Raw genomic sequence first — 24177 nt, forward strand, 5'->3', positions numbered from 1 at the left:
TACTAAGAAACAGAAGAATTTTGTGTTCAGGAACCCTTTCTACCTGACTCCCATCCCAAGGAGAGCTCCCAGTGGCAGCTCCAGCCGGGATGGAAGACAGTGTATGGAGCTTGTGCTCTTTAAAGCCCTTCGCTCTGCCCACAGTAGCAGCTGCATTATACACCACTTAAATGCAATTTTTATTGTTGACGTTTTCCAGACAACCCTCCCTGCTCCCCAAGAGGGAGAACCAGGAATTTTTGGCATTTTATCAGCTTTGCATCGAGTCTCTGAAGCACTTTGTGGCCGTTGATGGGCAGGGTGTAGATCTGAGAGGGTCGGCTCAGGTTTTGGGTTGGAGCCTTTTCTCTGCTTTCATGTATCAGCCACTCGTAAAACAAAGCCAAGGCAGTAACACCAGAGGGACAGGACTGTCACAAGAGGGGACATTTTAATTTTCAGTAATTAAGAGCTGAGCCAAGCTGATAAACAATGGTTGTCTGGAGCAAAAGCTGGGGTGTGCTGAGGGATCCTCACTGCCTGTCCCAGGTCAGGTGATGGGTCCCCAGAGTTTGAGCAACTCAACTTCAGGATGAAGAAAACAAACTGAGATTTCCAAAGGGAAAATCAGAACACTAGGTTTAGATACACTGTAAAAAAAGTCCATATTCCCCCTCCAAAGAGGTATCAACTGGGCTACAACCCCTTGAAATATATATATGTACATATATTTATATATAAATAACACCTTCAAATTCAAGAAGTCCAAACAATTTCCAAAATGAACAGAATATTACTTCTTGGAGCCTAATAAAAGAATTCAGGAAAGGATTTTTGACAGATGCTCGAAGTTACAGCTGTGCCTGCAGACCTGCCTGGAGGTTCATCATGAACTGCTTGATATCTGTTTGTGGGGGGCAAAAAAAACCCCTAAATGGCTTAATTTAGCAATTACACTTACAAGGTTGAAAATGGGGAGTCGTGGTGCTGCTTTGGACACTTCCCTGTGCTCCCCTGCGGCTGCACAGGGGGATTTCCCACATATTTTGGGAACCACTGTCCACACAAACCCCACATTTCACAGACACACACATTTCTGCACACACCCCCTCCTCCCCTGTGCCTGGGGTGAGCCCCGTGCGTCCCAAATCCCTCCAAACCATCCAAAAAAAAATGATCTCTGGCTCCAAAACACCGGGTCAGCGCAAATTCAGGCTAAATAGTTTTCAAGGCTGCTGTTGGAAAACTGGTCACTGGCTAAAAATACACAAAACGAACGTAAATTCCGCCCTGACGATGGAGATCAGCAGAAAGAGGAACTCCAAGAACTGTGTCAAAAATGAGAAGTATTTTAATTGATGGGACAGAGCCCTCAGCCTCCGAGATTATGCTAAAAGAGTGACTTTATATTTTCCTGCACTTACCTTTCTCATTGCAAGGTCATGGGGAGATTAACTCAGTATCAGACACTGTCACACCCATTTTTATGTGGTTTTCAGTACAAAGTTTGAAATAGTTTGGCTGATGAAAAAGAAACAGCGTTGCCTCATCTTGCTGCTGAAAATAGCTGCTGGTGTATTGGTTAGAACGTGATAAAAGGCAAGGGTATAAAATTAGGGAGGGAAATGGGAAAAGAGTGTTTCCTGAGCAGCACTGAGACACACTTAGGAAGGGAAAGCCTCTCACTGCAGCTTGGGGATCTTGTCTATTTGCTCACGAAAGGAACAGTTCAGACATCCATAAATAAATAAAAATAACAAAAATAATAAATATGAATAAACAAATTTTTTTTTCCATATTAAACCCCAAACCAAAACAAACCAACAAGTGGTAAATCAAACAGATATCCCAACCAGAACCCCCCAATCAGAAGGCTTTTGCCAAGTTTGCAGGATGGGGCCCAAAGGCCACAAACCGAGCGGGGTGACGGTGCCACGTTCCTCGTGACAGTGCAAACCTGCCCTGGAATCACCAGGAAAATGTATTTACTCTCCTATGAAATTCGGGGAGTTGATTTAAGAGCTCTCCCTGTTCTGCCGAGGTATCGGATGTCACACGATGCAGGGGTTGCCATGGCAACTGCCCTTTTTATATTGAACAGTAAACGGCTACGAAAAAGCCACATAATTTTATGGTCAGTCCCGGGGGATCACATAACTAATATAAAATCTTGCATTTTAATATATATTTTCTGCTCCTTTCTTCCTTCCCTCTATTCTTTCAAAGTGAAAAAGCCTTTGAGCCAAGGCTGGCCCTGGTCCCACACTGGGACACTGAGCAGAGCAAAAACCTGAGGATTCAGTTTTTCTGCATAAAAATACCTCGGTGTGTTAATCAAAGAGGCTCTGCAGGATCACAGCCCTCTGCAGAGCACCTCCATCAGTATTTAGAGCATTTGAGGGTGCAAACCATCCCAAACTGCAGTTTTCTTTAGGAGTGATTGGTTTGGGGATGCCCCTCTCAGCACCTGTGCTGCCCAGGATGAACAGGATGTGTCCTGGGAAGATGGTGGGATCGCATCCCCCCCCTGGAGCTCACAGGGACACCTCACCTCAAAGCAAGTAATTAAAATCATAGTAATTAAAATCATACTGTCCTTTAGGTTGGGAGAGACCCTCGAGATCCTCCAGCTCAACCAAATAAAACCAAATATATTCAGACACCCTCTTACAGCAGCAAAAACATGAGCTCTAAAATCCCCTGAATCCATTTTCACACATCTCCAGGGAAGGATTCACCCCACTCTGCCCAAAGGCAGGACAGGGCTCTTTCCAGCCCTGATTCCAGCCCTGAATCCAGCCCTGAATCCATCCAGGCTCCAGCAAAGGAGCCTCCCAAACCCACACATTTGTCCTGGCAATCCACAGAGTGAGGAATAAAAGAAAGGCTGGAAAATCCTGGGAAAACATTCAACACGAGCTCAGACAAATAGTTTCTTACGAGGTGGCCAAAGATGGGATTTCTGGTTTTTTTTCTTTTTTTTCCCCTCCCCTGGTTCTTTCCCATCCAACATCAGTTGGAATTCACTGTGGTGTTTCCTGGCTTTGGTGTGATTTCCACCTCCACTCTGGCACGGGAGGGTTTGGTTGGGAATGGGCAGGTGAGGGAGGAGCCCAGGTGGGATATTCTGGGACCCCCCAGCGTGTGACCCCCCCTGGTGTCACCTGCCCCCCTGTCACCCCTGGACACAAAGTGACCTCTTCCCTTGCCCTTCTCCAGGCCAGATCCCACCCCAGACTGGGACACCATTCCAGGATGTAAAACTCCACATTGGGCTTTATAATTTGTTTGGGCACCACCATTGCTCTGATCAGCTGGGAGACATTGCCTAAAATGGGTGGTGGGGGGGGAAAAATGAAAAGAAAGAAGAAAATAAAATTTTCATGGATATTCTTTCGGCAGAAGGATGAGTGATGCTCCAACAAAAAAAAATTGTCTGCAAATTTAGGGCTGGAAAAAAGGGTTTTTTCAAGGTTTGAATGGATTGAGAAAAAAGTTCGTTAGTACTGGGAGAGATTTATCTATCTATATATATATATTAAAAATATGTAATATAAATAATATATACAGGCAATATATAATATATACTATATATTATATTATATATTATATATTATATATGATATATGATAAATTATATTATATATGATATATTATATATTATATATTGTATATTGTATATTATATATATTCTCTCTATATATATATAGAAAATATATATTATATATATACTTATAAATGGGTGAATGTGTATACATATGTGTACATATATATCTAAAATTCTCACTTATTTCTTATTTTTCAATATAAAGAAAAGAAAAATATATATTGTATAAATTCCTTATGTATATATAAGAAATCATACATATTAATAAGATATCTTATAGATATAAATAAATAAAAGAAAATTAATATATAAAATAAATTTATATTAAATAAATAAATAGATAAATACATAAAAAAAATACATATATATATATATATGAGAGTAAGAAATCTTCAGCTGAGAATAAGGATATGAAATGCTTTCTTGCTACAGGATAGTGCAGGCAGGATTTCCCCTGGGAGCTGCCATGGGCCCATCCATCCATCCATCCATCCATCCATCCATCCATCCATCCATCCGGAAAATCCAGCAGGGCCAAGGTGGAGCTGCTGCCAAGGCAGCACATAAACCTCATACCAGCACCCGAGAGGAAACTGCTTGGCCACAAGTCATAAAGCAAACAAATAAAACAAAAATTATAAATAAAAACGAGGGGTTTGCAAGATTGGTAGGACATGAAGCTCATTAAGGGGCCTGAGTGCTCCTGACGAGCACAGACAGAAAAATTAATGGAGAAATGGAAAGGAAACCCCAAGACTTGGAGAAAAATTAAGTCTTTCAGTGATAATCAAATAAAACCAAGTGTGCAAATATTAAATCTGGAGAGAAATAACAAACTCATCAGCGTTAAAGGGTAAAGCCAGTAAACAGCAGATCTGGGTCAGGAAAACCAGGAGTATCCCTTAAAATGCTATCAAAAGTGACCAGCCCTCTATAATATCCTGCAGCTTTAAACCTCACTGGGTTACATCTCAGAAACTAAAATAAAAGCTGTATTTTAAAAGCAATACTGTGTTGGGGGGATTAAATGATAAATATCCACTTTTATTTGTCACAACCTCCACTTCTAATCTTCATTCATTACTTGTATTCTTTTCGGTTTTCCCTGCAGGAATACCTTTACATATGCTGGAATATATCTGTATATTCTTTATATTTCTTTTTTTTTTTTTTGAACAAAACCTTTACCAGTTGATCTGGTCCCAGCTGGAGCCTGCCAGAGATCCTGAGGTGCTGCTCTCTCCCTTTCCAAGCCGGCCTGGCTGCAGGAGCCCAGGAACAGACAAGTCCTCTGGCAGAGGCTTCATTTCAGTGGAGTCACTGACAGCAACAGCAACAACAAAAGCACAACCCCCTGATGGGATGCACTTGCTCTGCTGCTGTTTTCCAGCCTTTCCTGACCCTGAGTATTCCCAGCCTGCCTAAAACCAGGAAAAGAGGGGACCTGGGTGTGAAGCTGCAAGGTTTTCTCCCAGCTGTATCACATCTGGTGAGATGGGCTTCCCTCAGAGCGGCTATCCAGCTCCTCTGGACACTGAAACCCCATTCCAAAGGTCCTCTGGGGAAAGATCCTGCACTGCCAGCACATGTCCAGAGCCACCAACCTGATGTCCTTCCCTAAAGCTGGGACTCCTCATGGCCAGTCCTGCAGTGTCCTCATGTCCTCCCTGTCATGTACACAGTGTAAAACCAAATTAAAGCCGGCCCTAATTAACAGCCTCTGCTTCTTTGCAGCACCCCTCGTGTTCAGGGATGTTGTTTAACCCTCTGTGTGGCTCTCACTGCTCATCTCAAGGGATATTGAGTATCTTTATATATATTAAATACCTTTATATAGATTAAGTACCTCCATGCACATAATTATGTGCCATTGACACAACAACCTCACTGCAGGTCCAAGCTGGAGCCCCTCAGCAACTCCTCCACACCCCTTCAGCAGCTTCACCCCCACCCTGAGCACCCTCCACCTGCCCCACAGCTCCATAAGGACGATCTCACAGGCACCTTCTTCCTCTCACTGTTTACATACTTCAGTCCTCTGAAGAAGGTGGAATTCCATCCATGGGTGTTTATCACTGAGGAGATGCTCCCTTGATATTCCCCCGTGGGCCCTGAACCAACCTTCTAAAGAAATCCACGTGCTACATTCTCCTTTCCAGTGGAGAGCTGATTTTTGTGCAGGCTGTGATTACCCAACGATCTGTTGGCACTTGCAAGGATATGACCTGGCTCACCACGGAATCATTCCAGTTTTTCTCCTGGAAAACACAGCCAGGCATTTCCCAGGCAGGAGAAGGGGTGTGCCACTCTGGCTGACACTCACAGGATTATTTTCATCTCTGGTATCCCCGTGGCATTAGAGGGCGAAGCACCAGCTCTGCCACAATCCCTAATGCCCATAATCACTCACCGGCCCCACGTAAATCAGAGGCTCTATCAGGCTGATTATCTCTGCATGTAAAGCTTTGAAAATACATAAATTCAGATTTCACTCCGAGCAGGGGTGGCTTACAATGCTTTCTTTGGGATCAGATGGACCCTGCTGCAGCTAAACATTACAGGGGCTGCTGATTTCTTAATCCATTCTCAACACGAGCGTTTCTCAGTTGTTAAGCCTGGTGTGAAAGAAGCCTTTCATGGATGAAAAATCCCCCCGGAGCAAAATATACAGCCCATGTTTCCAGGCTGTGCTGTGTGAGCTGGGCACAGGCTTACCTGCCACAAAACCTGCTCAGCTGGTGGGGTTTGAGGCAGATTACAGAGCTCTGAATTAAATCTTATATCAAATCTGCTCAGTCCTACAGTGAAAAATGCCTCCCGTGCCTCTGACTGTAACTAATGATTTACCACAACAGATAAGGGGCCAGGGGAAGCAGCAGGAGTGGGGTTTGTGGGGCTGGAGAGGAAGGGCTGGTGGCTGGGCTATGGGTTGGGTGTCACAGAGAGAGGCTTTCCCGCATCCCCAGCACGGTAAATAATCTCCAATCTAATTCCGTGGATTGCGGCGAGGGCTTCAGCTCCACAGCTTATTAATTAAGCTGTTTAACTTACTTATTTTAAGCCTTAAATGTGCCTACACTTGTCTTTATGAACTCCCTGGGGCTGCCTGCCCCCGCTGTTAAGCAGCTATTAGAGCACACGCACCCAGGGCATGGTCTGATGGGTTGGTTCATCAATGAATCCAGTGGAATAATGGGAATTTCCTGCCTGTCTGTCTCTCAGGTGACACCCCAGGAGTGCAGGAGCCAGGCTCAGAGGGATGTGTCCCAGGCAGGGAGCCCAGTGCCACGACACCTTCAGGAGCCTGCAGTGGCTGAGGGTGCCAGGGGGGTGACCCAGCACAGCTCACACACTGAAAAAATCACCAACCAAGCCTGCAGAAATCCTCCCCCAGCGTGGTTTTGAGGTTTGGAGGAAATCAGAGACAAAAGGAAGCGCAGGCAGGCTCTGCTGGCTCACGGGAAGGCAAACAAACCCTGTGGCTTTCCCGACTTGTTTTTCCTAGGGAGCTTCAAGAAAGTGTTTGCAGTCACTGGGAACAAATTCCTAGAAATGAGAAGCTGTTATTATTCCTTCGTGGGACTGCGCCGGGCAGGCACTGCCCATCCAGGGACAGGACATCAGCCACCCCTGCAACAGCAGAGCAGTCCTCAGCCAGAACTGATGGGAGGATTCCCACTCTCCTGGTGCAGAGTCCAGCTCTCCTCCATTTGCACAACAAAAGTGGAGCACCACGTCTCTAAAGCAGATGATTAATTTAGAAGCCTAAAAAGGAGATGTCTGAGAATGGGCTCAACCCCATTTAACCAGGCAGGTTGTCCATGCCTGAACTGAACAGCAAAATGGGCACTCAAAATAGCTTATCTCAGGCATCTTCCCAACGTGAAAACATAGGGAATGTGCTGGGCTGTGGGCATGGCCTGAGAGCACTGAGCAGGGCTCACCTGGAGCATGGCATCGTGATGCAGGTATAACCCCAAACCCCAAACCAGAGTCCCCTCTGGGTCACTAGTGAAGCTTCATGGGAGGACAAACAGGCTGTTCACTGAAAAGGGGAGAGGGGGGGAAAAAAACCCCAAACCCAAAAAATCTTCCCCGTTAAAATGCAGCGTTAAAATCGCAGTCAAAATAAAAAAATGACAAAGTCAGGAAAAGCAAACGTTTAAAGTTGCAAAACCAACACTGCACATCCTGTTTGTTTTACAGCCACATCGCACATCCTGTGTGTTTTACGGTTTACGTTTTACAACATAAACAGTCGTATATTAAAAGCTGCGGAGTTAAAACCGAGGGGGAAAAACACGGGGTGGAAAAGTGCCACGTGCGTGTTCAGCAGGCTGGGGGTGGCTGGGGGTGGCACCCAAAGGGTGGCACTGGGGGAGTTTGTGGGATTTTTACCGTGCGACCCTGAACGCGGTTGTTGCATTGTATTATTTAATTTCATTTCATTTCCGTGGTGCTTTTCCCCCCTGGGAGGAGAGCGAAGGGGAGAGCCCGCCTGTGATTAATAAGGCCGGCATTAAACGGTCCCGATGAGCCTTTGAAGCTCACACATGTTTCCTTGGGGTCAGTAGGTTGGGAAGAGGGTCAGGTTATCACCGTGTCACGCTGCCAGAGCCCGGCTCTGCCGCGGCACCGGCGACACGCGGCACCGGCGCGGCGCTTTGCGAGTCTCAAAATGTGCAAAAGTCACACAAATCCTGGATTTTTAGCAGCCTTTTGAGCCTGTGGGGTCGTCCTGCCTCTGGAGTCAGAGCCACAAATCTCAGGCTGATTTAGCTGTGCCAGGGTTGCACTTTCCAGGTGGCTTTAGGAGCATCAGGACATCGACTCTGCAGGAAAACCTGCTCTTTAGAGGCTCGATGCACAATCATTTTGAGCAAGAGATACACCCCTTCACACTCTGTACCCTTCTCACAGCCCCCCTCACCCCCCAAAGGGATGCTGCTTTAAAGGTTAGCAGGTTAAACAAACACATTTGATGACACAAATTAGACTCTCTTACCTGTGGTGCTGAGGAGGAGCTGATGGCACCACACTTAGAAGGGTTTTAAACTTCGTCTTCCCTTCCTCCCAAGGTTGGTTAATTTTCACCTGACTTTCAGCTCAGATGGTGCAAACCATGTTTTTATCTAAGCCCCCATTCTCCTGGCAGGCTGGAAGGGCCCTTGGTCCGAGTTGTTAAATGCACTGGAGAAGATAACTGTGTGCTCCCCACCTCTGCATTCCCAAAACACAGGATTTTCCACAAGATTGGCCCACCCCTGCCCAAAACCCTTGCAGAAGTTCTCTCTTACATGTCCAAAGGGGTCCAGGTGGTTGTTGGTGAGTTTGAGCTTCTGGAAGGACACCAGCTGGCGCATCCAGTGTGCCCCCGTGGCCGGGGAGTCGGGGTGCACGTACAGCCGGCCCGGCATGGCCGGCTCTGCCTTCCCGGCCACCATCCTGCAGACACAGAGGGTACAGCTTGATCACCTCCCAGGCACAGCTTTTTGTCCTTGACCTCAGCCCAGCAACCCTCCCACCAGCCCTGAGGGGGACACAGGAGGACGTGGGGACTTGAGGAGGCTCCTGCTGCTCGTGGGGGTTTCCAGGGGCTGGCAGAGTGACCCCATCCCTGCTCCACACGGGGTTTCCTTGGGGCAGGGGCTCTGGACTGGCAGTGGTCAAGGAGGAAATCTTGTCTGGGTTTTTGGAAGCCTTCAAAGACCTTTCTGCAAAGGCAGATGGTCTCACACACTTCCCAGGAGAAGGTACTTGTGAGCACCAGTACCAGTGTGGGTGCACTCCCACAGCCTATCCCAGTGGGAAGGGGCTGCTCCCTGCTCTGGAGCTGTGTGCTGGCACAGGGTGCTGCCCTTGTACCCTTCTGCCAGCTCCCCTTGCCCCACACCACCACCACCAGCTCTCATGGACACAAGACCCAGCCATGAGACATCACTTAATGGCAACGCCCTCATCACTCCGCATTGTTCTCCTCCCATAAAACCCCAATAAAAGCAATATTACCAAAAAACAAAAGAAACTTTCCAGCAGCAATAAAAGGAAAAGGGGAAACAGCTCTAGGGCTGGCAAAAACTCAATTAAACAGAGTTAACAACTATCCATCATCTCGTGTTTAATGTTTGAAACACACAAAGTGGCCACCGTGGCGCAGAGACCCTCAGTCCACTCCTCTTACCCAGCGGCATTCCGGGACAAAAGCACACAGAAAAGGGATTTCTTTTAAAAAACTAGAGCAGCCCTAATGTGCAAGTGAATTATTGCTGCTTTATGGGATGTCACCAGGCTCGTTCCCATTAAGAGGCCTGTGAGATTTTCCATTGCTCATCTTTTCACCAGGCAGCAGCCGGTGGAAGGGTTTGGGAAAACCACAGGGAATGGTGGCACTGAGGGAGGCTGGTGGGCACTTTGGGGGGTAAAAATCCAAAGGGAAAACAACTCCTTTGTCAGAGAGCAAAAATCACAGCTGCCTCTTGGGTATGGAGCTTCACTCAAAGGCACAGGGAAGGGAAGAACAACAGAAGAGAATAAAGGCTCTGAGTGAACCATCCCACATTTCGCTTCAGAGCTGCTCTCCTAAAAGTAAAACATTACTGCGGAAGAAAGGAATTTATAACTTTCCTTGACTCACTTAGATACTTAATTTTGAACAACAAAGTGGACCGTTAGATCATCCAGTCCAGCCTCTGGTATAATGCAGGCTGTGGCTTCACCCTCCTGCACCACACAGAGCCAGGCAACCTACGCTTGGCCTAAAGCATCTCCTCCAAAAAGACACCCAGTCTAGAGCACTTCAGGCATGGACAACTCACCATCCCTATCAGCACTTTGTTCCAGCAGTCAATCCCCTGGTCTGTTAGTAATATTTTATTTTGTGTTTGCCTGGCTTTAACTTCCAGCCCTTGGCTGTTGTCTCCATCCCTGCTCCACCAAAGAGGGCTCCGGGACGTTGGTGTCCCTCCCGTGGGAAGGTGTTTGTGTTGGTTTCTGAGTCTGCACAACAAATGGCTGACCCAACTGCAATTTTCTTATGGAAAAGAAGGCAAACAGGAATGTTCTCTCACCATTTGTTGTCACAGAATTTATACCGGTGATCGTCAGCTGGGACGATGTCGATCAACAAGATGTACTTGGTCTTGGGGTTCATTCCAGTCACTTTGACCTTGTAACTAGGAAACATCCTCCTTAGGAAAAGCAAAGGGTTAAGACATTAGTGAGAGACCTGGAGCAGCGCTGGAACCGATGGAAACTTGGAGCAGCACCCAAAAAGGCAGATCCACCATGAGATGAACTCACACAAGGACAAATGAGCTACAGAACATTATTGCTGCTTGTACATCACCTGAATTCAACTCACTCTTTCCAGAGCGTGTCCTGGTGCAAAATGGAGCACAAATATGGATGAGGGACACCAGGAAAAGGTGGATGCACAGAGAGATGGGGGGGGATCAACACATCCCTCTTTGTGGGAGGCTTGGACAAGGAGCCTTCAGACGTACAGGAGGTTCTACCCAGCTTCTGGCAGCCTCAGGATTGCAGGTTTCTTGCTGCCATGAAAGTGCATGAACAGCCATGAGATCTGACTCCACTTCTGAAGAACCTGAGCACGCTCAGGTTCCTCATTCACACGATCCCAACATCCATGACACCAAGTCCCTACTCCTGAGTTCCCTCCAACAAACTGAGGATCACCAAAGCCCACGGGGAGACTGAGGGTTGAACCCGGCGGTGGCACAGATGGGCCTTCCCAGATTTCCCAGATTCACACACAGCCATTAAACCCTGCTGGAGCCAGGAGCAGGGCAGAGCTCCCCATGGAAACGCGCCCGTCCCGCTGATTTACCACCAACTCCAGCGGCCACAACGCAGCCAACACCAAACCAGAACGTCACACAAACCAGTGCCTCACCAGAGGATGGTGTGTGTGTATCCTGCACACCTAAGCAAGCTTTGCAATATTCAGGAAGGTTTCTAATAAAGCCATGGAAGAAGCACATTCCATCGCCGTCCGGTGTTGCGATCCAAAGGAGACGGCCCTAATGGGTCCTGGCATTGCCATGGGCTTCCCAGTCCCTCGAGAACACATCACCAGCCAGGATTTGCAGGATTAGGCACTTCACATCCTCAGGGTTACTATATTTTCTTGGCTCCATCTTCCCAGCCTCCTCCTCATCCAGTAAAAACACCCAAGTCAGTAGAGCAAGCTGGCTCACCACAGCTTTGCAGCCACCAGCCAGGACAGAAAGTTCTCCTTCCCGCCGGCACCAGGGGATGGAGGCCGGGAATTGCCACATCCCGGAGTCACTCTAATGAGACAAATCAGGAAAGGCCCAAATCCCGATGCCGTTTCTCCATCAGACATCGAGGCCACTTTGTCCCTGCCTTCATCCCTCCTTTCCCCGTGTGTTGCCCCCTCCCCAGCCGAGCTGGGCAGCTCCAGGGGCTGCAGCACCATTTTGTCGCTGCTTTTGGGAGGAGGCAACAAAATGGGCCCTGTTCAAAACCGTTTCAATTGACTCTTTTAACCACCCTGCATAAATTCCAGATGTTTACCATGTAATTAGCCGGGACTAAAAAGGGGTGGTTTACCAATGTCCCTCTTTGATTTTCATTCATAAACTCCGCACTCCTCTTAACCTTGTCCTCCTACAGGTAAGCACCTGGGTAAATACAGTAGGACATTTCAATTTGTGAATACACAGCCCAATTCACACATTGAAAAAAAATTGTATAAGGAATCCGATCTGAAAGCCAAGATTTTTTCTTTTTCTTTTTTTTTTTTTTTTTTTAAATTAGGCTTTAAAACAGTATTTAAAAATGAAACAGAAAACAAGAAGAAGAAAAAAAAAAAAAAGGAGAAATTCATTAAAAACCAGAAACGAGATGGACACAGTTTGACAGTTCATTGTACCAGGCGAATGTCCAGCGTCGGGGATTTTTATAACATTTAGCTTCTGAATTTCTTTTTTCCTCAATCATTTCGTTTACTGTAGAACATCCAAGCTGCTAAAGTAGCCAAACTGATATATTGTAAATGTTAAGTGCTTTTTTAATGGCATTTAAAATTAAGCTTCAGCATATGGAGTTCATATAGCATGGACATGCCTGAGTTTATAATGTTCTTTAGTATAGCCCTCTAAAATAAATACAAAGAGCCAAAGTACTACTATAATATATACAGCTGAAATTCTTTAAGGATAACAAATGGGGACTCACATCTGATTGAAGGTGTTGCTTAACTTGCAAACCACTCTCTATCTCGCAGTGGTAGCATTGTACTCTGCCTTCCACAGACCCAGCTCCAACCAAGTTTGCCAACTCTCCGCATTCTTTTCCAGGAAAACACAGGGTAGATTTTAGTAATTTGGCTGTGCATGGACATTTCATCATTATTATTAGCTGCTGCATTTTGGCCTTAAAAAAAAAATATGCGACTAATGTGCTGTCCAGGGACTTGTCAGTTTAATTTTCTTAATGAAAACATATTTCTCAACCCCTTGGCAGAGGCTCGTTCAGTAAATATGGCTTTGCAATACGATACAAACATGGGCTGTGCGTTCCTGGTGGGAAGGCCACGGCAAACCTGGGAGCTGGGGCCAAGAAAACAGTCACAGAGATTGAATTAAAAAAAAAAAAAAAAAGAAAAAGGCAAGAGAGAGAGCACCTAATATCATGAAACGATATTTTGAAACGTCCCGTTTGAGAGAAGGGAGCAGAAAACCACGGCGGAGGCACCGGCCCTGCCCGGCAGCGAGGCCGTGCCTACAGTGGCTCCACACAGCTCCCTGGGAGGGGGCCAAAAAGCTGCCTGCTTCCCCCAAATTTACTACAGGTCAATGGAGCTACTCAGAGCCACGGGCCCTGCGCTCGGGAGCGGCTCAGGAGCACAGGCCGAGCTCCCTCTGGCAGCTCGGCGCAGGCGGGGCCGGGGCGGATGGGCGGCTCCGGAGGATGCTCTGCCCCGGCGGTCCCCGGACAATAGGTTGCTTCATCACCCATTGCCTGGGGAGCAGCAGCGGCACAAGGATGGCCCAGCGCTGCAATAAAACCTGCCAAGGTCTTTGCCAAGCCCTGGGAAAGCTCAGCCTGGCTTTGGTGGGAGGTCTGAGGCAAGAGCCGGGCAGGTCCATATATTTTACCCGCCCGCCTTCCCCGCTGCCACGCACGGCTCCCAACCCAGTCAGAGCTTTGCTGTGCTGGGCAGAAACTGGGGACAAAGACTGGGCATTTGGGGCTTCCCGGGGAGGATGTCTGAGCAGGTGGCATCTGGTCCTCAGGGACACCTCCTGCCCCAAGGGTGGCTGCAGCCCCGCCTGGGCACATGGGGCAGCTCAGCAGGATTCAGTGCTGGGAATGTGCAGCACAGGATAAACCAACTGTCAGGTGAAGTTTGAGCCACCAGAAATCAGGAGGTTAAGAGCAGCAGTTCCTGGCCTCACCATCTTTGGTTCAGAGCTAAGCCTGATCAGACACAGTGCCCCAGGGGCTGCAGCAAATGCCCTGAACATACAAATGACAGCCCCATCTCTGGGGTGGGGAAGGTCAGCACTGGACAAATTTCTTACAATTCATGCTTGTTCTTTTTGAAAGCCATGCCAGGGGTGTGTCTGCCCCACCAGGTGTGTGTCTAACACACCAGCACACCTCAGAAGGAGAACAGGGCAGCCAGCGGGGCCGCTCGGGGAGCCACAGAGCCATCACCAGTCCCACAGCTCCCCTGCCCACCCAGGGACCAGCCACGAGCCCTTGGAGCACCCAGGTGACAGCCAGCGATGCACAGGGGACACAGCACAAGCACCAGCCCTGACAGCCTCTTCTGCAAAACACCAAGTGAGCAGGACTCCAATTTTGAGCACATTCAAAACGACTTCTCCCTCCCCCCAGCTCAAGCCAGAGCAGAAGGGGTCATCCAGGCCCCTCAGCCCCATCCTGATGGTCTCGTGCACCCCTCAAAGCTCCCTGCTGGGTTTAGTGGCTCTGACAGGCACATTTTTGCCCCACTCCCTGCACTGGCAGGGGCAAATCCCTGCTGTGTGGTGGCAGCAGCTCTCACTGCCCTGCACAGGGGAAACCTTAAATCAGTTTTTACGTTCACAAGAGAAAGTTGCCCTCAAAGATAACGATCATGGGGGAAAGGCTATGGTGCCTGCTGTGTGAGCAGGACATTCTGGATGGCATTAGAACACCACAGCCTGGCACCCAGACACAGGGTGATGCCCTGGGGAGGGCAGAGGGGCTGAGCAGACATCACCAGAGCTTGGCACCACACTGCCAGAGCCCCAGCTAAACCCTGCCCTGCAGATGAAATGTAGCAAAACCAGTAAAAGCCAGGAAAATAAACAAGCAGCACAATTCCATAGCCCTCCCAAGCTTCAAAGATGATGTGCCAGTGAATTATTTGTTCTGATAATGAAGCAGTCAGTGCTTAGCTAAGTTTATGCTAGGCACATTTTATCTCTACATGATATTCACAAATTGTTTTAAAATGAACTGTTAGAATAAGCATCTCTTGTTTATTTATTTATACTATTACTATCCAATCCCCTTAACCGTGGAGCAGTTGCTGACACGGAGCCAAAGCTTCTATTATGTTCAAACAAAGTTTAATTGATGTGTAATTGGTTGGTTGGATTTGGAAGTGAGAGATAAGAGGAAAGCTTTGCTTTCCTTTGGGGCAGCAGTTCCCAGCCTTTCAGACTCTCCAGGCTTGGCCACTTTGTGGACATCTCACTTTTTTTATCCCCACATGAGCAGGTCTAGTCAGCCCTGGAGAGATGGGAGCAAGGCTCCCAGGTCCAATGAAGTCATTTTTTGGGCAGGGGGCTGCAAGCCAAAAAAGTCAAGAGCATCAGAGCTGATCAAAGAGCTCAAAACACTCGTCTGAGCACATGCCATGCTGCACACGGGGACCTGTGTGTGCCAGGGACACTGGATCATGCAAAGCCCTCACCGCCCTCCTGCTCACAAGGATTTAACCTGACCCTCTTCACCGAGATGCCAACATCATTCCTGATGTCCCTGCTGATGCATTAGCTGGGAAGGGATGGCTCTGACCAGCACATGGGAAGCAGGGAAGACTTGGGCAATTCAACTGGTGTTTCCATAGAGAAAACTGCATGGAAACAAGATACCTTGGTCCTGATGGAGCAACCCGAGCCATGTCCTCACCAAAGGCTGTGGGTGTTCCCTGAAGCCCCTGGGAATGTGCAGAGTGGAGCTCACGGCGTGTCCCTGAGGGGTGGGTGGTGCTCCAGATACCCCTGAGTGCTTCCTTCTGCCCTTTCCAGGGAGGTAAAAACACCCCCCTGCCCTCCAGCAGCTCAGCAGCTGAAATTCTATTTTTAAAGGCAGTAAGACAAAGATTTCCAAGGACAGCCAGTGATTTTACAATTCCTGCTTTTGGGGAAGTCAAGTAAAGCAACAACTGAATTTCTAGAAGGTCCTGAATGGTGTTTTCTGGAAAGGTGATGCCTGTGGCACATCGGGTTGTGAAAGGATCAGAAAAACCACGGATCACTCAACATCTTGGCTAACAAGCCCTCCTCAGAACCTGCTGGGCACGCTGAGATGCCCCAGGGATGGTTTCAAAGCACCAAGGCAGACAATGATCCCTGATAACAACCAATGTGGCCCCAAATTCTTCTTGGGAACTGGCCATGGCTGCTCGAGGATGCTTCTCCTCATCTTCATTGCTAGGAGGGAAAGGAACAGTGTGCAGAGGCTTCAAGAACCATGTCTCCATTCCAATGACCTTTCTTCAGTTCTTTTCCCAATTTCCCTTCTTTTGACAAGTATTTCTTCCACCGACTTAACGCATCTTTTAAAATAATATTCTCCGGGGCAGATTAAAACAAATTTGGGGATGTCAGCTGTTTCTTTTAGCCTTTTTAAATGGCATTTCCTTTTTGATAGATTCTTGCTTTCAGAAAATACTTTAGGGAGATCAAAGAGTTTTTCAACAGGGTCCCATTTTCCCAGTGTATCCTAACCCTCAGTCCCTTATTTCTCTTATCACCCACGCCACTCCGTTATGACGCTCTGTATACAAAGTAAGAGCAGTTAACTTTGAAGTGCTGGATTAGCCCATGCCAGATCCTTGCCTCAGAATAACAAACAATACAGGTTCAACAGGAGTTCTCATCAGTAGTTCATTTTTCAGCCCCAAATTCACTGTCACTAACACAAGCAACATTGAACTCTCAGTCTATGGGCAGATAGGAGAGATTTATCTGGTGGCAGGACCATGACCTAGTGATGAGAAGGTCAGACAGTTAAGGGATTTTTATATTTTGGAATAGTGGGGCTGTATTTTTTTTTTTCTTCTGGCTAGCACAGCTAATTTTTAAATAAAACATTGTTTCTCACATACTTGAGACCTTGGTTAGCTGGATGGCTGCTTTCACGGTCTAGAAACATTTCCTCTCTTTGCCCCATGGTGACTTGGAACACGAGCAGGCTCCTGGCCACGGGGTGTTCCTCCAGTGCTTTTGCTTTGCTGCAGCTGAAGCTGAGCAGAGAAGGTCCCAACGAGCCCAAAGATGGGAGAGGCACAAAGGAACCTCAGAGAGAACCTGTGGCCAAGGACAGCAATTCAGGGCAGGTTTGCTCCCTGACCAGCCCAGCCCCTCCCGCAGGGTGGGCTCCACAGGGCAGCCTTGGTGCCATCAGTGCGGAGCAGGAGATGATCCACAGCCCCTTTGATCCAGGGGCAGAGCCCCAGCCATGGTCAGGCCCTTCCCCTGAGCTGGTTTGGGCTTGACCAAACCCTCCCCTGCCCCCTGGAGCTGCTGCTCCAGCGTAAGGACAAGCAGGGAAAATTTTAGAAACACCCTTAACCGTGAGCATCCCGTGTCTTTAACAAACTAAAAGCCAGGATTGCTGTTTGAAGAGAGAAGTGTGTTAGAAACTGAGCTCCCATCCCTGCCCTCCTCTGCGTGCACAGGCTCTGCCTCCCCTGCCAAAGCTGTCGACAACTTCAGCAGCATAGTCAAGACCCATTGGGGGTTTGCTCCTGCTCTTTCTCTAACAGCAGGAGTTCACCCAACCAGGGTAATTCCAGGACCCCAAATTTAGGAGCAAGCCGATCAAACATTCCTCAGATATCTATTTTATTCCTACGTTGTAAATTGACGGCTCACATTCCATCGCTGATCTCAGATATTAAGGTTTGCTCTCGGATCAAAAACCTTTAGCAGGAATTCTTGTAACTGCCTCAAAAGATTCTGGACAAATATTTCCCTCTAATTGTAATGAGAACTGGGCATCCATATGCCCTACAGAGCCATGGAAAATTTAAAGGATTATTCACACAGGAAAAGCTGCACCAGCTTAGCCAAAGCATTTATACTTCTTCAGACCTTGATGTCCTAAAAACTAGTTTTATTTTGGTTTAGTAAAGTTGATTAGGAACAGATTTTTTTAAAACTGAAATAAGCCACTTTTAAAACGAAACTTGAACATCTAAAGGGGGGTTGAGTCTTTTCCACACATGCAAGCTGCTTTATTGATCCTTTTTTTTTTTCCTGTGCAGTATTTTCCTGCATATGCTTCTTAAAACCTGCTACCACAGAGACTGGAGCTGTCTTTGTACCTGTGTACATCCTGCACTCCAGCCAAAACTAAAGTTCAGTATCTTGAGCCTCCTGTTTCATCTCAGGGATGGTTCTGCTACCAAGGGGGAATGACACATTATTTTCTCTTCAGTAATTGTTCACAAAAATGTGACCAGACATCCTGTGAACTGGCATTTTTTACTGAGTAACCATAAATTTTATCAAATTGTTTGTCCTTGGCAACACCTGGATAGAAATTGCAATGCTGCAAAGACTGGCACCATGGAAAAAAAACAGGGAACAGCTAAATAAGTAATCTAGCAGAAAGAAGAAACCCTGAGCCAGGAAGACTGTGTGAGTAGAGATTAACTTCCAGCAGGAATAAAGTCTGGAAGATGAGACTTCACAAAGAAAGATGAGACAAAGCAGAGTTTGCCACGAGCTACAAAAAAATTACAATTGCTCAGTTAAATAACAGCACATAAAAGGGAGAAGACGAAATCGGAAAGCAAGATTTCTAATGAAGTCCCTCATTTGCTTTCTGCTTTACCCACCCCTTGCACAACTTCATCACTGAGGAATTCCTAATATCCCCCAGGAAAGGTGTGTGCCCTGCACCTCCATCCTCCGAGAAACTCTGTCCCCTTTACTACAGCCTAGATCGATTTGATTAATTTGATTTAACAGGACCTCACCCGCTGGCAAATTTTTGTGGTGGTTTTAGGGAACTTTTTGGTTTGTGTTTGTTTTTTTTTTTGGGGGGGGGAGGAGGGGGGATTTTTTGGTTGGTTGGTTAGTTGGTTTGGAGGTTTTTTGTATATATATATATATATACATACATGCACACACGGGAAGGTGCATGAACAGTTATTTACAAAACAGGCACGCACAGCTCGAATTGGGTGCTGGGCTCATTCCCGTCTCTGGAAAGCGACCCAGCCACGCTGGGAGCAGGGATGGGAACCGGGAGGATTGGGATGATGGAGCGGGAGCGGCCGCCCCGCCGGGGCTCCGCAGAGAGGGGCTGCTTGGAGGAGAGCAGGGGACTCTCAGCCTCCCAAAAATGGGGTTTCATCCATAACCACGCTGCCTCCCCCAAAACCTGCCCTGCCAAGCGCCCCTGGTGAAGGGCAGCGCCCGAAGGAGCCCCGCGTGGCCGCCTGTCCCCCCGTGTCCCCCCGGTCCGTGTGTCCCCACCGCTCCAGGCAGCGCCGGGGACGGGACGGTGTCCGCACCACATATATCCAGCCTTTTAAAACCATCAACAGACAAGCCTCTGGAGGAGAAATCCGCAATTAGAGCAAACCTCAAAGAGGAGGGAGGAGAGGAAGGCTCTGAGTGATGGAGCCGGTCCCATCCCGCGGGCGCTGCCACGGGCGCTCCGAGGGACCCGAGCGCTTTCCTGCAGAGTTCAGGGAACTTTGCTAACACAGACTTTTTATCTCTTGATGAGCCTTCTAATATAAAATAATCTCTTTTTTTTCCCCTCCCACAACGAAGCGGTCGGACATTAAAAAGATAGCGAGTGCATTTTAAAGATGTTTCCACTTTATAAATCAACTTTCTTGGCAACAACATGATTTCTATTTCAATGCTGAGCTTGCTGTGTTCTCCTAATATCTCTTACAGATCAGTCCTAAGAGGGAGTAATAATCCCCCAAAGTAATTCTCAGCCCTAAATTCTCGATAATTTATAGTTGGCTCGTTCTGTGGAGCTCTACAAAGAATGAAACAAATGACTCCCCTTCCCCCCCCCACTAAGTTATCAATATTTGCCTTGTTTATACAAAAAAGCTATTTTACACCATTGCCATGGAATTAACGCTTCCGCTGAGCTGTACATTTCCTCTCCATTGAGTGAACTTGTCATTAAAGTCACTCTTTTTTTGTTGTTGTTGTTTGAAATTTAAAAAATCAGGCTTCCATTTCTTTTCGTTTGTGCCCCTTGAGGTCAGACAGACCCGACATTTAAGTGATTTCAACTAACGGCATTCAGGGGCATCTCTGTGCCTGCTGGGAGGGGGATTAGAGTCCTAATTAGTGCCTGCAATTAGCCGCTTTCCCTCTTTCCACCCCTCCCTCCCCAACGGTACATGCAAGTGCACACAAATCTCCATTAACCATCGTTTTTTTAATTGGGTCAGGAGGAGGTTTATTATTGCGACTCTCTATTTAAATAGCTCGGGTGAAATAAAATCTGCATGAAGCAATAATTTTCATGCCCTGCCCTCAGCACGGACACGCGTGGCCAGCCTGGCACCGCTACGAACCGAGAGACTCGAGCCACGAGGGGATTTGTGGTGTTCGATTTTTCGGCCGTCCTCAGCTAATTATTTCGTGTATTTTTGCTGGAAAGCCCAGCCCGGGGCCGGGTGGGACAGAGCCGGGTCCTGGCACCGCTGCGTGGGCTGGGCTGCCTGTGCCTCGCTGCTAAAAACCTGCTAAAAACCCTGATAAAAACGATTGCTCTGTATTTTGCGACCATTCGCAGCTGAACCCAAAGAAAAGAAATGAAGCCGTTCTTTTGTTTCGTCTTATTCATCAGCATTTCAGCCACGTCTTTCACTGGGTTTGGTTTTGTTTTTTAAACTATTCATACTAAAAAAAATTAAAATTCTGTTAGCTCGATGGTACTGCGCTGATTTTCACACGTGGAGAATTTGGCTCGGATAACTTAAAAAACCCCAAGTTTTGTGCGTCTTGGGGTTCTACCCCCCATCCCACCCTCACGAAAGGTGAATACGTGTGCACTGCCAGCTCCACCGGACAAGGAATGTGGGACTGAGCCCTATACATATGGAGCTGCTTAAACAATCCACGTTAAGACTCACGGAGAGATAACACGCACGTTTGGGATGCTTAGGGTCCAGAATTTGGTAAAGGTATTACACGTCCCGCACAGACACACTCAGATACTATAAATTAAGGGGGAAATATTTGAGGTCTTGATCCCCTCGTCTTAGCTGACTTAGGGAGCAGACCTATCCAAATGGAGCCGGCTCTTCCCCTCAGCAGATGCTACAGAACAAGCCCTAAGATTTTATGCACCAAAATATAGAGTGATAAGGACAGAGTTACCTGCACGATCGCTTCATAAACAGCCAACTAGCAAATAAATTGAAGATTCCCGGGACATACACCCCCTCTCCAGGGGGACTAATGGGAATATCTTGCTTATTAAAATAAAACTTCCCTGCACTGACCAGCTGCTGCACAGAGCAGCGCTGCCGGGATGAAGGAAAGGAGAAGGAAAGCGCTCATCGATCCCAAAAATCCAAAGCCGAGGGTTGGGTTCTGGGTCTCACAGCGTGAGCAGCAAACAGGGCAGAAAAAATATACACACACATACACAACTCCACGAGCCCCCTGCACGAAGGATCGGGCACCACAGAGGAACAAAACCTGCAGAGATATTATTGGCGGGATTTTCCTCCCTCTGCTCTCCCCACACTAGTTGGGTGCCCGGCTGCAAATCTCCCCAGCACGGCATAAAACCCGCGGTCGCAGGGCACGGCACAACCACACGGCTGAAATGTGTCAGAAGGACATTTTGACACCTAAATGTTCCTTTCCCGGCAGCAGCGACGCGAGCCCGCTCCCGCAGAAACCAAGGGCAAATGCTTCGGTGCCCACAGAGGGACCTGGATAATTTTCTTGGGAACCGTCTGGCTCCCAGGATGGTGAAGGTCTGAGATTTAATTCTCACGCTTAAATTTACTGACTTTAATCCTGCCACCTCCCACCAGAGCAGCTCGGGTGGGACAGGACCCTGAACAGATGCAGGGGTGGGTTCTCTGGGGAAGCGAAGCCTCTGTGAAACTCTCAGCTCCCTCCCGGGCCTGGATGTGCACACTGAGGGGGCTCTGATTTGGTAAAAATTATAGTTTTTTTCCAAGGGAAGACAGAATTTTTTTTAAACCTAAAACTGGTACTGGTTTCTCTTTCAGTTTTGTGGTTAAAAGAACAGCCAAGCCTTCGTGTTGCTAAAAATTTGGTGCAAAGTATCCCATCAGAGGTCTTGGTGCACGGCGCAGAAAAGGAGAGGGGGGTTTGCTTTGTGGGGGGGAAAAAAAGAAATACTACTACTAATAAAAAAAAATATAAGTCCACAATCATGCTAATATCCTGATTACAAATAATTAAAAAATTTAAAATGACCAAAGAGAATTCGGGACTAAATCTGCCAAATGACTCCACAGCTCTTTTCTTACATCCACCAGTCCCATTTGCCACACTCAAACACATGCACAGTTTACACTGAGAAAAAAAAATGATCTTGCTGAAATCTGCAATCAAAATAATGAATTTTTAAAATTCCCCTCATTGCAGCAGCTCTGCAAAACCCAGTCTCAGCACACAGGGATATTTCACAGGGATCAGAAGCAATACATGTTCACAGGGAATTTTCACTAACCTGCCTGCTTTGGTTATTATCATTTCGGTGCCAGCTTCATGAAATTTCTTCCATAGCTCCTTCTCATGGAGATAGACTTTGATATTTTCTATTGTCTGTAAAAAATAAAGACAATGAGAACAGTGAGAAATGACGGAGAAAACCTGAGAGAAGGGCTGAGAAGGGCCGTGGAAGGGCCAGGGATGGGGACTGCACAACCAGGGCCGCGCTGCAGCCGAGGCTCGAGGCAAAGCCACCAGCCTGTGCAGGAGGAGGATGGAGTCCCAAAAATTTTTCTGCCCTTTGCCAAAAATAAGAGAAACAAACTGAGGCCGGTTTAATTGTAGACTTTCACATCCAGGCGGGACACTGCGGCCAAATGGAATTTTTTGTCTCCCTTTTATCTTTTTTTTTTCCCTAGGAATTTCCATGCCCCGTTGGGGCAGACTCGCCCTAAGGCTCCCAAAAAAGGGGGCCAGGAGCGGGACAACGGATAAGCGCCCAGGGCCGCAGTTTGTGCAGGGGCGCGTTCCTGTCCGCGGGATGCGGGGACATCACGGAGGGGGCGAAGGCAGAGAAGCCGCACCGCACCGAGAGGCCGCGGGCAGACCCGGCGTTTTATTTAGGGATGGAAAAAACCCCGAAAGAATCCCCCCGACGGGCCGGATCCTGCTCGGGAGGAGCGGCAGCGGCTCCTCCACCCGGCGGGCCCCGACGGCTGCGGCTCTCGGACTTGCCCTTCCAGACCTGCGGGCACGGGGCGGCCTGCTTTGGACGGGGAAAATAAAAAGTAATAGGGGGGAAAAAAAATAAAAGTAAAGAAAAAGTGAACAAAAACGCGCTTTCCTCGCAATCCCTCCCAGTGTCGTCGCCGAGGGAGATGCGCGGTGGCAGGCCGGGCTCTGGCCAGGCTGGCGGCGAGGGTGAGGGGCGCAGCCGACGGGCCGGGCAGGACGGTGCGTACCTGCTCGGGGTCGGGGAGCTGCGGGCTGCTGAGCGGCGTGGTGCTCCCCCCGGCTACGCCGAGGACGGGGGAGCCGGCGGAGGAGTCCGCATGGCCGGGCGCGGGGGCTGTTGGAAACCCTTCCTCGGTTTCAGACAGGCTTTTCTCCTGGAGCATTTCCTTGGGGGAGAGAGAAGGGCACCGTTACCTCGCGGCACCGGCGGCCGCGTCCAGCCCCTGCCCCCCGCCCAGACACCTGCGAGGTGTGGCCCTCCCGGCCCGTGGTCCTTCCTCGGGGCTGCGGTGGCACTGCCCGACACTGGGACGTGGCACCCCCGGCCCCGGGGGAAGCCGCTGTGCCCGGGAGAGCAGGGCCCCGCGGGGGAGCCGCCCACGCGTGGCTGCGCTCCCGCTTGAGGCCCAGGCAGCTCATCTCTGATGTGGCCGCAGCCCGCCAGCCCCGACCCTTTCTCCTGTCCCCTCTGGTACCCGTCGGGGAGGGCAGCCCAGCCCGGCCGGTCCCTCTGCCCCGTCCCCTCGGGGCTGCGGGGGCTCGGCGGCCGAAGCTCTGCGGCGGAGCCGGGCGGTGTAAACAGGCGGAGTGCTGGGCTCCGAGATAAAAGGGCCCCTCTTAAACTTGGACGGAGACTGGGAAAAGCCAATAAAGATAAGGCCTGACAGCTCCGCCGGGGCTGCCGCG

At 48.5% G+C, this 24177-nt stretch overlaps 1 protein-coding gene across 1 annotated transcript in view; it reads right to left on the reverse strand.

The window, feature by feature from the left end:
- The window catches only part of TBX4 (T-box transcription factor 4), a 31457-nt gene extending 7803 nt beyond the window's left edge, over positions 1-23654 (reverse strand). The window contains exons 1-4 of the mRNA XM_064678036.1: positions 23499-23654; positions 22556-22650; positions 10654-10773; positions 8884-9031 (exon numbers count right to left, since the gene is read on the reverse strand). Coding sequence (XP_064534106.1) covers positions 8884-9031; positions 10654-10773; positions 22556-22650; positions 23499-23654 — 519 coding nt within the window. The remainder of the gene's footprint in view (positions 1-8883; positions 9032-10653; positions 10774-22555; positions 22651-23498) is intronic.
- Between the last annotated feature and the right edge of the window lie 523 nt (positions 23655-24177).

The sequence above is a fragment of the Pseudopipra pipra genome, chromosome 21, assembly GCF_036250125.1.
Source record: "Pseudopipra pipra isolate bDixPip1 chromosome 21, bDixPip1.hap1, whole genome shotgun sequence".
NCBI lineage: Eukaryota > Metazoa > Chordata > Aves > Passeriformes > Pipridae > Pseudopipra > Pseudopipra pipra.